At 29.9% G+C, this 13,782-nt stretch overlaps 1 protein-coding gene across 1 annotated transcript; it reads left to right on the forward strand.

Annotated features, from left to right (window-relative positions):
• The first annotated feature begins 5,006 nt into the window (after positions 1-5,006).
• LOC25487887 (triosephosphate isomerase, cytosolic) lies at positions 5,007-7,919 on the forward strand. The gene is made up of 7 exons (XM_013609950.3): positions 5,007-5,167; positions 5,700-5,775; positions 6,305-6,428; positions 6,655-6,739; positions 6,897-7,029; positions 7,201-7,295; positions 7,470-7,919. The coding sequence occupies exons 1-7, from the start codon at positions 5,129-5,131 to the stop codon at positions 7,677-7,679; spliced, it is 762 nt and encodes a 253-aa protein (XP_013465404.1). The 5' UTR covers positions 5,007-5,128; the 3' UTR covers positions 7,680-7,919.
• The last annotated feature ends 5,863 nt before the right edge of the window (positions 7,920-13,782 follow it).

The following is a 13,782-nucleotide window of genomic DNA, read 5'->3' on the forward strand; positions in this document are numbered from 1 at the left end:
ATGGGATGGAAAAATGAATTTTTCACCAATTCAGATTCTATAATCAAAAAACCTAAAAAAATAGGGTGTGTTCTTTGTTTTTATTTATGATTATAGAATCCGAACACCCTCTAAATAGAACTTGATTTATTTGAGTTTGATGAAATTCGAGATTGGAGAGAGAAAATTTGTTTTCTTTGTTTTAAACACAATGGTAGAATACGTCTAACATCGGTTTCATGATTATGAATGTGTCTCGCATGATCTTGCAATAATAAATTTAATTACGCAATTATTTTGATCAATTCAAGAAATTTGACATTACAATATTGATATACTACCTCCGTCCCTAATTATAAGACCCTTTTGAAAAAATAATTTGTCCCTTTTTATAAAACTCTTTTGGTATTTTCAAGTACATTAATTATTTCTTTACCAACATACCCTTATTTATTTTGCATTTTTTTCTTCAATCAACAATAAATATTATATTGAAAATATAAATAAATTCTCTCTCTTAAGGATAAAATTGTAAAAACAATAGTAATTGTATTCAAATTTAATACTACAACCAACTTTCTTAATCTCCGCAATTTTAACAAAAGGCTCCTATATTTAGGGACGGAGGTAGTAATTTATTTTTTTGGAACCTTAGAAATACAAGATTATGATTAATTTCATAGGCTCATTTTCAACTAAAATATAATTTATTTTGTTATGAAAATTATTCCAATTTCTTGGATAAGAAAATTATCCCAGTTTCTTGGATAATAAATATCACCAATATTTTTAATATTAGTGAAGCACATTATTAGGAACAAAGGGCCCATAAAAATATTGTCAATTTCTTTGATAATAATTTTTTTGGCACATTATTAAAAAAAGGGCTGGTGTATATAGAAATCTTTGTGTTATATGAAGGTATATCTAGCAAATCTCGCAAAAAGGGCCAAAAACATTAACAGACTTGAGTCCAGCCCTTCTTCATATCAATAATTCGGGCCTTGTAGTGAACTTTGCTATATAAACCCTCAAAAAACCAAATATTTTTATATACATGGGTCCTAGGCCGCCGCACCCCCGGTCTATGCCTAGGGCCGGCCCTGATTAGCAACAGCTGAGTTAATTAGGTAATTTCACGTTGGATGAGCAATTCTATAAGTGAGAAGAGCAAAATCCTTAATTTAGACCCCTAATTTGTTATTCCAGCCCAACTCTCTACAGTTGTGGGTCAGGCAGGTTGTCCCATAAGCCTTTTTAATTAACATGATTTATTTTTTTTTTTGAAATGATTAACATGATGTTTTAAAAATTAAAATTCATATAAGAGTATTAAATAAATAAAAATCCAAGCTAATAGTAAGCATATGTGACGTCCTATTGAGAGAGAAAAAGGCACATGTCATGACATGCTAAGAAAATGTGATGCTCTTCAACATATAAGAAAATAAATAAATGAATCAGCATGCTGCATGACATGCTATTTGTATTTCTAGGAAAATATGTATAGCGTGCTAATTTTGTCAAAACATTAAGCTAATATATCAATAAAAAAAACATAATCTATCGTCCTGCAAATGTAGCTCGATTGATAATTTTATGGACATTGATATGTAGATGATACAATTTGAACTTTAGATTTTTTTTATTTTTACCATAAGTTGAAATTGAAATATAGTAATGATTTAAGTGTATCGTGTTTTTTTTTTTAGGGAGGTGTATCATATGTATGTATGTATGTATGTATGATGTATCAACTATCGTAGGAATTTCATTGTAAATATGGCATTAGGCACAATACTATGGATGTGCGATGGCGATGGGATTGAAAAGCTAACGTTTTTGTGTCCAAAAAGAAAATACTCTTGCTGCCCCATCCTTCATGATCATGCCTTGTGGCTGCCATTGATCTATTCACTAAAAATATCACTTATTTTTAAAAATTTGGATATTTCTTTTGGACATACCATAAAAACCACAAATTTATGTGGAAAGGATAAGGTACGAATCAATAAAAAAGGTCACTTTTGAAGATACTCGTCCATGTCTTGGCCAAAGTAAAGGATATATACTTTCATATGAATTTGAAGAGTAATAAACTGGTTTGATGGTTTGAAAGAGACATAGGGTTGAGTTAAATTCATCATGAAGAGTTCATGTATTTAGTTTATCCTCTAACAAAAAATAAAACATTTGTTATTAAAAAACAACAAAACTTGTATATGAATTTGTGTGACTATTGTAATTTACCGTAACCTTTTGTCATGTTGAAGTCACTGTCTCTCATTTATTGAAATTTATAATAGCCACATTTTAATTCGTTTAAAAAAAATGAAGTTGTTCCAATTATAATGACCACTGAGTTACAATACCCCTGCTCCAAGTCTCTCCAACCAACGGATAGAGGGAAACGCATGACCATAATAAATTAATAATTGAAAAAGTTTCCTTCATTTTTTTCTTTTGCATCTATTTGTGTCAGTAAATAATTTGATTCATCTAAAATGGTTGTTAATAAAATGAGAAAATTGATAATTTTTTTTTTTTTATAAAATAAGATTCACGTGTATATAATATCAATAATTAACAGCTAATTTATAAACTAACTATTAATATTACTTATATTAATTATGTTTGTTTAAAAAAAAATATTACTTATATTAATTTTTAAATTAAGTTGTTTACTTTAGATGAGGTGAATCATTCTACAAAAATACTAGTAAAACCGCTTAACACCAATTGTTTGGTGTTAAATGCGAAAAATAAAAACTTTAATCAAACATGCATAACAAATATTTTATTATTTTTTCTCTCCAAAAAAATTTATATTTTATTTTTTTTTTCCTTAAAAATGTGATCACCTTGCTTCCTAACTTATTGTTTAATATTTTTTTTTGTGGTGATGAAAATGATTTCAACTAAATAAATTTTGATTAAAAGTAATTTTTATGCGAATAAGTATTTACATAAATGAAGACTAAAAATAATTTTTGTATTTAAAAGCTTCAGATCTTTTTATTATAAAAAAAACTTCAAATCTCTACTCCAAATTAAAATTAAATCTCTACTCAGAATAAGTAATCTCTACTTCAAATCTCTTTATTATTTTCTTAAATATAAAAAATGGAAATATTTTTATTTCTTGGTGAACACTCTTTTATCTTATTACTCAAAAAAAAAAATTTACCTTAGAATTCTCTTGCAGGAGTAGTATTACTATTGGGGATATATTTACCAACGAGTAAATCAATTATCCTCTGAAATTGTAAGTTTCGTCAATTACCCCCCTGACATTAACAAAACTTTAATTATCCCCATGAAATTGCACAACGTTAATCAATTTACCCCCTCTGTCAAATTTTTCTGTTAGTCAATATGACGTTTTGCAAATACCCCCCTGAAGTTTTGCACTTATGTGCAAAATACCCCATGAACTTGAAAATTTATAATTTTTTTTTCTTATCCTTGATTCAAAAGATATTAAAGGCAAACAATCAACGGTTAACTTTAATACTTTAAACTCTACAAACCCCCTAAATACTAATTCATGATCACATGTCTCATCATTCTCCTCATTGTTAACATCTTGATCACTAATAGCTTCTTCATTCAAATCAAAGGATATTGAGCACTTATGTGAATGTCCCATTGAAGTGTCCTCAGCATGTACTTCACTATTCCCAGTTTCATTCTCTTGTTTCTCATATCAATCTGACATATTCATTAACAACTACTATATTTGTTGTTTGCAAATTATGTTTTCAAGTCTGAAACAGATAGTAAAATGTAAGATGTCTACAATCATGTACAATTACTTCGCTTTAAAACTTTTAAAATATAGGTACTGAAATGCTAGAATGGAATGGTAATAAAGGAACAATTTGTGATTATGAATTATTATCTAGGGGGTTTGTAAAGTTTAAAGTATTAAAGTTAACCGTTAATTGTTTGTCTTAGAGTTGTTGACGAAACTTAGGGTAATTGTCTATTTACTCATTTACCAATGTAGTCCAATAATAACTTTTTGGCTTAAATGTGTGTTTAGTCCTTGCACTTTCGTCCAATTTTAGCATTGGTCCCTGCGCTTTTTTTTGTTTGGCTTTAGTCCTTCCGTTAAAAAAAAAAACCAAAACTAACGGTGTGCCACGTGGCCCAATCATGACACGCCACGTTGCACACTAAAAAACAAAAATCAATTTTTAATTATTATTTTATTCATTATTTTTTTACTTAAAAATATCATTAGTCCCTGCACTTTCAGCATTTTTTTATATTAGTCCCTGCACTTTGGTATTAGTCCTTGAACTTTTTTTTTTTTTTTAAATACTTTCAATGAAATTATTATGTTTTAATTATTGTTTTGTTCATTATTTTTATTGAGAATAATCATAAAAAAATAAAATCAAAAAATCTTTGTTAAAAAAAATTAAGTAATAATTATATAACATTGCAAATTGAAATTGTATCGTATTAACACCGTTAATTAATTTTTACTTAATTAACAAAAATAAGTAAAAAAATCTTAGTTAATTTTTTACTTAATTAACAAATGGAAATTGTATTGTATAACATTGCAATGTTACACAATTATTAATTAATTTTTTTAACAAAGATTTTTTGATTTTATTTTTTTATGATTATTCTCAATAAAAATAATGAACAAAACAATAATTAAAACATAATAATTTCATTGAAAGTATTTAAAAAAAAAAAAAGTTCAAGGACTAATACCAAAGTGCAGGGACTAATATAAAAATATGCTGAAAGTGCAGGGACTAATGATATTTTTAAGTAAAAAAATAATGAATAAAATAATAATTAAAATATGATTTTTTTTTTTGTTTTTTAGTGTGCCACGTGGCACACTGTTAGTTTTGGTTTTTTTTTTTTAACGGAAGGACTAAAAGTGCAGGGACCAATGCTAAACAAAAAAAAGCGCGACACCAATACCAAAACTGGACGAAAGTGCAAGGACTAAACACACATTTTAAGCTTAAATTTTTCTTTTTGCTCAAGAAAAAAGAAAATGCTAAAAGCATATTCTTCTTTGGTTTATCTTACATTATAAAGGGTGAATAACAACAACAACAACAACAACAAGAAAAGGGTTTTTTCAGTTTTCTCGTTGAAATCATCGAAATCAAAAAACATGGGCAGAAAATTCTTCGTCGGCGGTAACTGGAAATGCGTATGTTTCAATCCTCTTTTCACTCTCTTCACTGTTTTCTTCTTTCTATTCGTTTATTTGTTTCGATCTTAATTTCAATGTAATATCTAGTTCTTCAATTTTTATCATCGATTTTGATTCTAACCTATAAATCTTAATTCTGAAACTATGTTAAAAAAATCAGATCGGAGTAGTTTGTTTTTTATTGTGAAATTCATATTGGATCAATTGATTTATGATACCCTCTTTCCGATCTAGTTAGTTTTTTAGTTTGTACCGAAACCCCTTATGATAAGATCCTTATCTATGAAGCACTGATACGGACACTGACTCGTAGTAATTTGAGAAAATCATAGAGTTAAATGTAATCATACGTGTTAGTGTGTGTGACGGCACGTCTTTGATCAGAAGTGTCGGTGCTACACAGATCTTATTCCATTTAGAGATATGCTCAAAGGATGCATTTTATTGAACTTTTTGTGTTGATTGTTTTAGATTATATATTTCTAGTGATTCATATTGGTTACGGTTTTTTGGGTTGATTTTGTTGCAGAATGGAACCACCGAAGAGGTGAAGAAAATTGTTGGTACTTTGAATGAAGCTCAAGTTCCTGGAGAAGATGTTGTTGGTGAGTCTTAGTGGAATCTTGCTGAGTTTTTATCCTTTTTTGTGTTAAACAGTTGATACTTAGTTCACTCTTGTCAATGATCTATTGTTCTAAGTAAATTTCAGTATTGATTTGGATTATGTTTCTAATCAGAAAATTATTGAGTACTTGAGAGTTTTGAAAAAGAATTTTTTACCAAAAGGGAACCGCATATTTACGTAGCAGTAAAGCCCTTTGCATTATTAACGAGACTTAAATTAATTATACAGGCATACATATGTGATTTGTATTTTGCATCTGCGTTTGTTTAGTGACGAAATTTGCTTATCTGATTGGCCCTTAACTTTTTAACTAAATATCAAGTTTCTGGCAACCACTGAATTCATTGCAGTTGCCTTACTGATATTGCAATATCCATCTTTTTGTATCTCTGTATTTATTTCTCATATCACTTTGTGTCGTCCAACAAAATTTACTTTTATCGACATCTTGATGATGATGATGTTGCCGATATTTGCATGTGCTGACAAATGTTTTTCTGGTTCTACAGAGGTTGTTGTGAGCCCCCCTTATGTGTTCCTTCCCTTTGTGAAAAGTCTACTTCGCTCTGACTTCCATGTTGCTGCTCAAAACGCTTGGGTTCGCAAAGGTGGTGCTTACACCGGGGAGATTAGGTATGTTATCCGTACTGATCTTCGATTTATTTTGGTGCTTTGCATTTACTTTTTATCGTCACCACCGTAAGGGTTTTGGTCTTTTCATGTTCGATTGAACCATGTATCAGAATTTTCTGGTTTTCTTTCTCTTTTTGTATCAGTGGTTTATTAATAGTGTGGCACATGATCTTGAAGTTTCTACCTATCCTTTAATTTGTATTTCTTGTGTCTTTTCTGTTAACAGTGCTGAAATGCTTGTTAATTTGGATATTCCTTGGGTTATTCTTGGCCACTCTGAGCGAAGGCAGCTTCTAAATGAAACAAATGAGGTACAAACTTTTGTTTTGTCTCCGGGTTATATTTTTTAAATTCCCCTTTGTGCTAATTATGTATGACTTCTTCTTTGCAAAATTGGTTATGTATGGCAAAAGTTTAAATTTTACTAACTATACTTGCCCATTTTTACTGCTTTATCATCCGCTACAGTTTGTGGGAGACAAAGTTGCATATGCACTCTCACTAGGGAGGAAAGTCATTGCTTGCATTGGGGAGACTCTTGAACAACGTGAAGCTGGTACTACAATAGCTGTTGTTGCTGAGCAAACAAAGGCAATTGCAGGTATTCTATGTTCACACACTCTTTTTCTTTACTCTATATGAGTTGATCTTCTCACAAAAAGAATTTCTTTAATCGCTTAATCGCATTACAGATTTCCATTTTTTGATTTACTTCATCACTTGATGTTTTGCTGGCAACCAACATTCTTACTTACCTCAATTTTACTTGCAGACAAAGTATCAAACTGGGATAATGTTGTTTTGGCATATGAGCCAGTTTGGGCCATTGGGACTGGAAAGGTTGCATCTCCTGCTCAGGCTCAAGAGGTAGTATTACCTATATACTGTTTTTAAAATTTCATTGTTTTCATATCTTTACTCTAGTCAAATTAGCCCGGTTGATACATCTAATTCTTTCTATATCTAGTTGCTCAATCTCTTTTTTGTAGAAATAACTTGTTGATTGTGTTGTGTTGATAATATTGATGGATTTTTGCCTAGGTCCATGCTGCTTTAAGGAAATGGGTTCACGACAACGTTGGTGCTGAAGTTGCTGCCTCTGTAAGGATTATCTATGGAGGTTCCGTAAATGGAGGAAACTCCAAAGAATTGGCATCTCAGCCGGATATTGATGGATTTTTGGTTGGCGGTGCTTCCTTGAAGCCAGAGTTCATTGACATCATCAACTCTGCCACAGTGAAGAAGAACTGAAATTTGTAGCTAGTAATTGATATGCTGCTTTCCAAGCTGCTTCGGAAATTTCTGTTTGAGTTTTGATTCTGTATTTTGCGACCAATGCTTTGAACTTGTGTTTAGTACTCTATAAATATGTTTTCCTTTTACCTCATCGGTGGGCGATGAATTGGGTTTTTGTTAAGTTTCTATGCAGAAATAGTGTACTGCCATAACATTTGGTTAGTAAATAATGCTGAACGCCCTTGTTTTACTTAACTGTCTTAGGTCTGATAATACTTGCTTGGATTGTGTTTTGTCTTTTGAGGGTTTAGACCCTTGAAATGAGAAAAAAAAATGTAGTTGTTTCTACTAAAACTATAAGTGAATTGTCGTCATTACATAAAGGTCTATATGCTAAACTAGGTTCTAGGGACCATTGATCATTATTATAAGTGAATTGAATCAATTTGGCGACGGACTGGTCGATTAGGGACGGGTTGAACCCATTTGTCCAGCCGTATAATTAATGGCTATACTTATTTTTGCTCATGGAAATTTTCAACTGTTGATGTTTTTCTTCCATAAAGAACTAGTATATATAGTACGATATGACATGACAATAGTTTTTTTTTTTTTTTTTTTAAAGAAAAAATAGGAGGGGGAAGATACCGACAAAAGTCGTTAATGCATATCTTAACCAATTTTTTTTCATCATATCAACATTGATACGAATAAGGTGCCAAAATCATTTCACAAGTTCAATATGAACAGCAACATCTTTTTTTCTTTCTTTTTTTAAATGAAGTGGTATATGTTGTGAGGTATTGAATTTAAATTCGGATGAAGATGTTTAATCTAAAAATTTATGCATTGTCAGTTGAACTTGATCTACGGATCGAGCAAATTCTTTGTTACAAGCTTCTGAAGAAAAAAAAACAAAGCATATCATTGGTTATGATAATTCTACTTTTATTTTTATGAATGAATGAGCAACTATCCAATTCTAGTTACATAGTCGCATAGAGATAGATTGACTCTTTCTTCGTTCCATAAGGTCTGATGTACATACAGATTAAAAAATAGTTAATCTGAAATCACCCCTCTTCATCTTTTTCTCTATATTTCAATCTAAATAAGTCACTTTTACATAGATCTAGGTGTTTTTCTTTGTGATTTCATCATCTAAGTGTGGTGGTTTGTTGTTCGTCGTCTTGTGCGGCGTTGTTTGCTTTCCCGTCTTCTTGCGGTGTTCATTTTATTCCAATTGAAAGATCGATTATTCAATCAAAGATTTGGATGTCAACGTTGCAGATCCAGAGACCATGGATATTCCGATGACTTTAATTTTATCATATATTTTTGTAGGCATTATGCCGTTATATACTATTAACTTGGATGTTGTGAGTTTATTCGCAGATTTATCCTTTACGTTTTTAGCGGTGTTGAATAATGTAATCTCTCGATTTGAATGAATGAATATCATTTTATTTTTGTCAAAAAAAAAAAAGTTTAGTCCATGATATCCATTGAAAACTCATATAACTAGAGAAGTTAGAGTTGGAACCTCAATCATGACTTCTGATTTAGCAATTTTGGCATTTTGGCCTTGGAGTCAATTAGTGGAAAGAAATACTATAATCTTGATTGAAATTAACGGACAATATACATTAAAATTGCCATTACATTAATTCATCCATTTGCTTCCCTTGTATTGTAAACAACGTTCTCAAAACCAGTAAAAGAAACAACGTTCTCAAACCAGTAAAAGAAGGAACGTTCTCAATGCTTGTCCACAGTCCGTACGTGTATATGGATTTCTGTTTTTCTTTTTTTTGCAAAAGCTAATTAATGTTCTCAAAATAAGTTTTTTTTTTTTTTTTTTTTTTACTTTATCAATTCATTAAAGCATTTGCAGTGCAACACAGGTTAGCAGAATTACTTTTCGAAGAGTCCCAGCATTATGCACAAGTACATGTTTTTTTTTGGTAAAATAGTCTTGAATAAGCTGCAAAGACATTGTTATGAAGAAACCCAATTCAAATCCCGGATTCTTCATTTCTTTACACATACTCTATATGTGCAACTCTAACCATTAAACTATTTGATCAACAACAAAATTCTTAAATATCGTTTATGACGGCCAATTAATGAACGCTGGTTTGGTCGTCATAATGTAAGGCTCACTCATCTATGGGCAGCCTAGCCTACATGTGATACTTTACAGCTTAGTACCACTTACTTACTTTCAGCTTTTCCATTTCAAGTGTTAATGGGATGAACTAAATAGGGGTGTTTGCAAATTGGATTAAATCAATTTTGATCAATTTTTAGTAGAAAAGTATTTGATCTAATTCCTTTGTTTCCTTTGATCTCATATCATATCATTGTCAACTAAAATTGCAGACAACAAATTAGATACAAAATTATCATTGATGTCGCTATCCACAAAAAGAAAATTGGTCACGCAACGCCTATACAACCCACTACATCCATTATTCAGGTCAAAGCATGATTTTGAACTAGGCTTTGCATTTCCATGTCACGAGTTGTTTGATTTTCACAATCTGTAAAGTTATTTGCTATTATTCCTTGCTCAAACTTTCTAGGCTTAAAATCCTTTGGAAATATTTTGAATAATTAAATGAGCTAATATGTGGCATATCATATGTCAACAATTTTCTAGAAGTTTATCCTTTTATTAACATATTATATATAGGGTTAATTAAGTAAATGGTCCTTATAAATATTCAAAATTTTGTTTTTAGTTCCTATAAAATAAAATCACACTTTTTAGTCCCTGTGACGTTTTTCTTAAGCATTTTAGGGAAAGAAACAACGTCTAGGAAGAAGAAGAAAGAGTTAACGCAGTTAATGCATAAAAGGAATTGAGTGAGATTTGGAAACATAATAGACTATGGAGAGACACATGGGTTTTTAAATGATATTTTTTCATCTCAGCCATCTATTTTCAATCTAATGGCTGATAAATCATTCTCATATTCTCACATAACAAACTCATTCTCACTAGATATGTCCTCTATATATATATATTATGTAACTCTCAAATATGAATACAAACCTAATATGTGGTCTCAATTTTCTGTAGAAATCTCAACTGCCTTACCTTTGATTCCTTCCTCCCCTTCCACAACATAATGGTAACATGTGAATACTGAAATAATTTTTGAAAAGTTGCTAGCCAAAAAGACACACGTTGGGCTAGTTTTCTTTAGCTTGAAAATTGACTTCGTAAAAGGCAACATTTCAGTTATGAATGCATGCATGGATACCCATTTTTTTTCTTCTATAATTAGAGAATTTCATTAATAGCACTGTTTGATGCATCATCTACATATTGGGATGTCGTGTTGGTATCAATCGTGTCCGACACCGAAACACGTTTAATTCGAGGAGTGTATGTGCTTCATAGTCATTTTCATTTCTCTCATCTCCTAACAAAATAACTACTAAGATTTATTACTAAAAAAAATGAGTAAAAAAACATAAACTAATTAGATTTTAAATGTTATTTCATTTCACTTTGTTTTACTTCATATCATTGATTTAAACAACTAAGTGATTTGAGTCAAATAATTATGAAATTTCATCAAAGAACTATTCTTTTGGGAGAATCATATTTTTTAGTCAAACTTTACTTTAGGTTGTACTAAACACAACGGTGAACCAGAAAAATGACAATACCAAAAAAATTTTCTTAGTTTTATGTGGGAATATTTTGGTGCTTATGACTCCTTATTCTCCTTTGATAACATAATCGTAGAGTGAATTGTACATTTTTTTAGAACAAAATCGTATGAATATAACTTCTCATATTATCAATATTTTAAAATGATTTTTGAAATTATAAAATGTAAATCAAATCTGTCTGACTTTTGAATTACATTAAATTGGTAAAATTTTTCCTTACTCTCTCTAATCCAACATGGTTATCGCTAGTGAAAGGAAATCAATAAGTCATTAGAGTTCATCTTCAAATATGACTTCAACTTTGTCGTCATCCTCTCCTTCAATGATTTCTCAACGAGGACACAAACCATTTGGGTGTGAACTCTGAGATATTGTTTTGAGCGTTTGTTCCATTAATTTTATCAAATATTACGAATTTAATAAGTTAGTTTATCAGTTATTAACAAATTTATCTGTTTTTACTATAAGTTCATTCCATTTATTTTTTACAAAACAAAACCTAAGCATAATTATATGCCAAAAAAAAACTAAATGTGACTATTGTCCTTTTTTTTACTTAAAATGTAACTAATGTTACAATCATAAATAATTAACATTTGATTTTTCATGAAAATTAATATTTTAAAAGGCATATTTATCACTTAAAAATAATTGAATTCTACATCATGGTTAATAATTATTTTTTGTTACAAAAAGTTTATAGAAATACATACAACTCATTTATTAAATTAAAGAGGTCAACTTACAATCTTGTAAGTTAATCAACTCATTTCAATTAATTCAATTTTCATTGACCATCATGGTTAATTGGTTCTTCACTTGTCTTCTTCCATTTTCACTAAAGACATTTTTCTGTCATTTCCTTTTCGTACGAACAAATCCCTCTCTTTAATTGAGCCTAGTTCCTTTCACACACACATGATGGCAATGAAAAGTTGGACAGCTACCTTATTGTTTCTCGTACGCAGGTTTGTAAACGGAAAAGATGGATCCTGTCATACTTTTTTTTCTCGTGATTTTTTTTGGTTGAATAAATGTAAGAGCCTAATATTTTGTACTATTATGCAAAGGTCTATTTTTTACTGTTCGATCAAAAAATATACTCGTATTTCAATTTCATTTTATTTAATGGAAAGAGTTATTGATGATATAATAATTGAAACAAACTTGCATATTTTTTTGATTAAATACAACAAACTTGTGCATGATATAAGATTTATCTTTTTTTATATACTATATAAACTTGACTTATTTCGTAACAAAAAAAAAAAAACATAATATTTTGAACGATCAGATGTAATCCATACTAAATTGGGTAAAACAAAAGGCATGTAATCCATAAATTATCAGATAATCAAGTAGTGATCCCCTAAAAAAAGAATCAAGTACTGCTGGTATATAAGAAATTAATGTCACGTGAAATTAATAAGAAGGTTCACGAATACATAGTACAAGATACCTTCGAAGTTCGAACTGATTAAATCCAACTTGCACCTTGTTGGACCCCGCTACATCAATGCGCAGGTCATGCTGCATACGTGAGGCGTGACACGCATATTCTCTTTGTCTTACTATTTTAATCAAAAATGTTAAAAGCATCCTAAGTAAAATGGGTAAAGATCCTCTCCATTTATAACTTTTTTTATTTGTTACAATTTGGAGAGAGATAGACACAAAAAAATAAGTGGTGGATCCTATCACTAAGTGGATCCCACCATTATTATTTTCTATGTGTCTATCTCTCTCCAAATTGCAACAAATGGAAAAAGTTATAAATGGAGAGAATCTTGACCCAAGTAAAATTAACAAGAACTCTTTAAATAGACTCTACATATACCAGTTAAGTTCCTTTCCATTTACTATGTTTCTCTCCATTTTTTTTATTTGGAGAGATAAAGACACAATTTTTCTAAAAAAAAATAACAATTAATGATGGTGGGACTCACTTAATGATACTCCCTCCGGTCCTTTATATAAGAAACAAAAAACATAAAACATCAACACCAAGAAAATGCATTGAAAATAGTCATCTTCATTTAATACACTTCTACATTTAATTTTTTTTCATGAATACCCTTAAATTAATTACTCTTTATTTCATCAACTTATTTACTTTTAATATTCTATCTCATAATCAATAAGGGCACAAATGAAATTTAGCTTCAAACATACTTGAAACTTGATCAATCTTATTATAAAAAGGACCAAAAAAATTCTCACTTTTGTTTCTAATAAAAAGGACCGGAGCGAGTATGTTCTACCATATATTTTTTTGTGTCTCTCTATTTAAATTGCAAACTCCATTTATATTATTTATTCATAATTTTTTTATTATATATGCTTATTAATGATACAATGACAAAACACTAATAAATATTAAAGACTCCAATAAAGTGTTCTTAAATAGGTCATACAATATGCATATTTGTTA

The sequence above is a fragment of the Medicago truncatula genome, chromosome 2 (assembly GCF_003473485.1).
Source record: "Medicago truncatula cultivar Jemalong A17 chromosome 2, MtrunA17r5.0-ANR, whole genome shotgun sequence".
Lineage (NCBI taxonomy): Eukaryota > Viridiplantae > Streptophyta > Magnoliopsida > Fabales > Fabaceae > Medicago > Medicago truncatula.

Coding starts and splice junctions, on each gene's coding strand:
- LOC25487887 (XM_013609950.3), top strand. CDS start 5,129: ATGGGCAGAAAATTCTTCGTCGGCGGTAACTGGAAATGC. Junction 6,740..6,896: donor TTCTAAATGAAACAAATGAG/GTACAAACTTTT, acceptor CATCCGCTACAG/TTTGTGGGAGACAAAGTTGC. Junction 7,296..7,469: donor CTCCTGCTCAGGCTCAAGAG/GTAGTATTACCT, acceptor ATTTTTGCCTAG/GTCCATGCTGCTTTAAGGAA.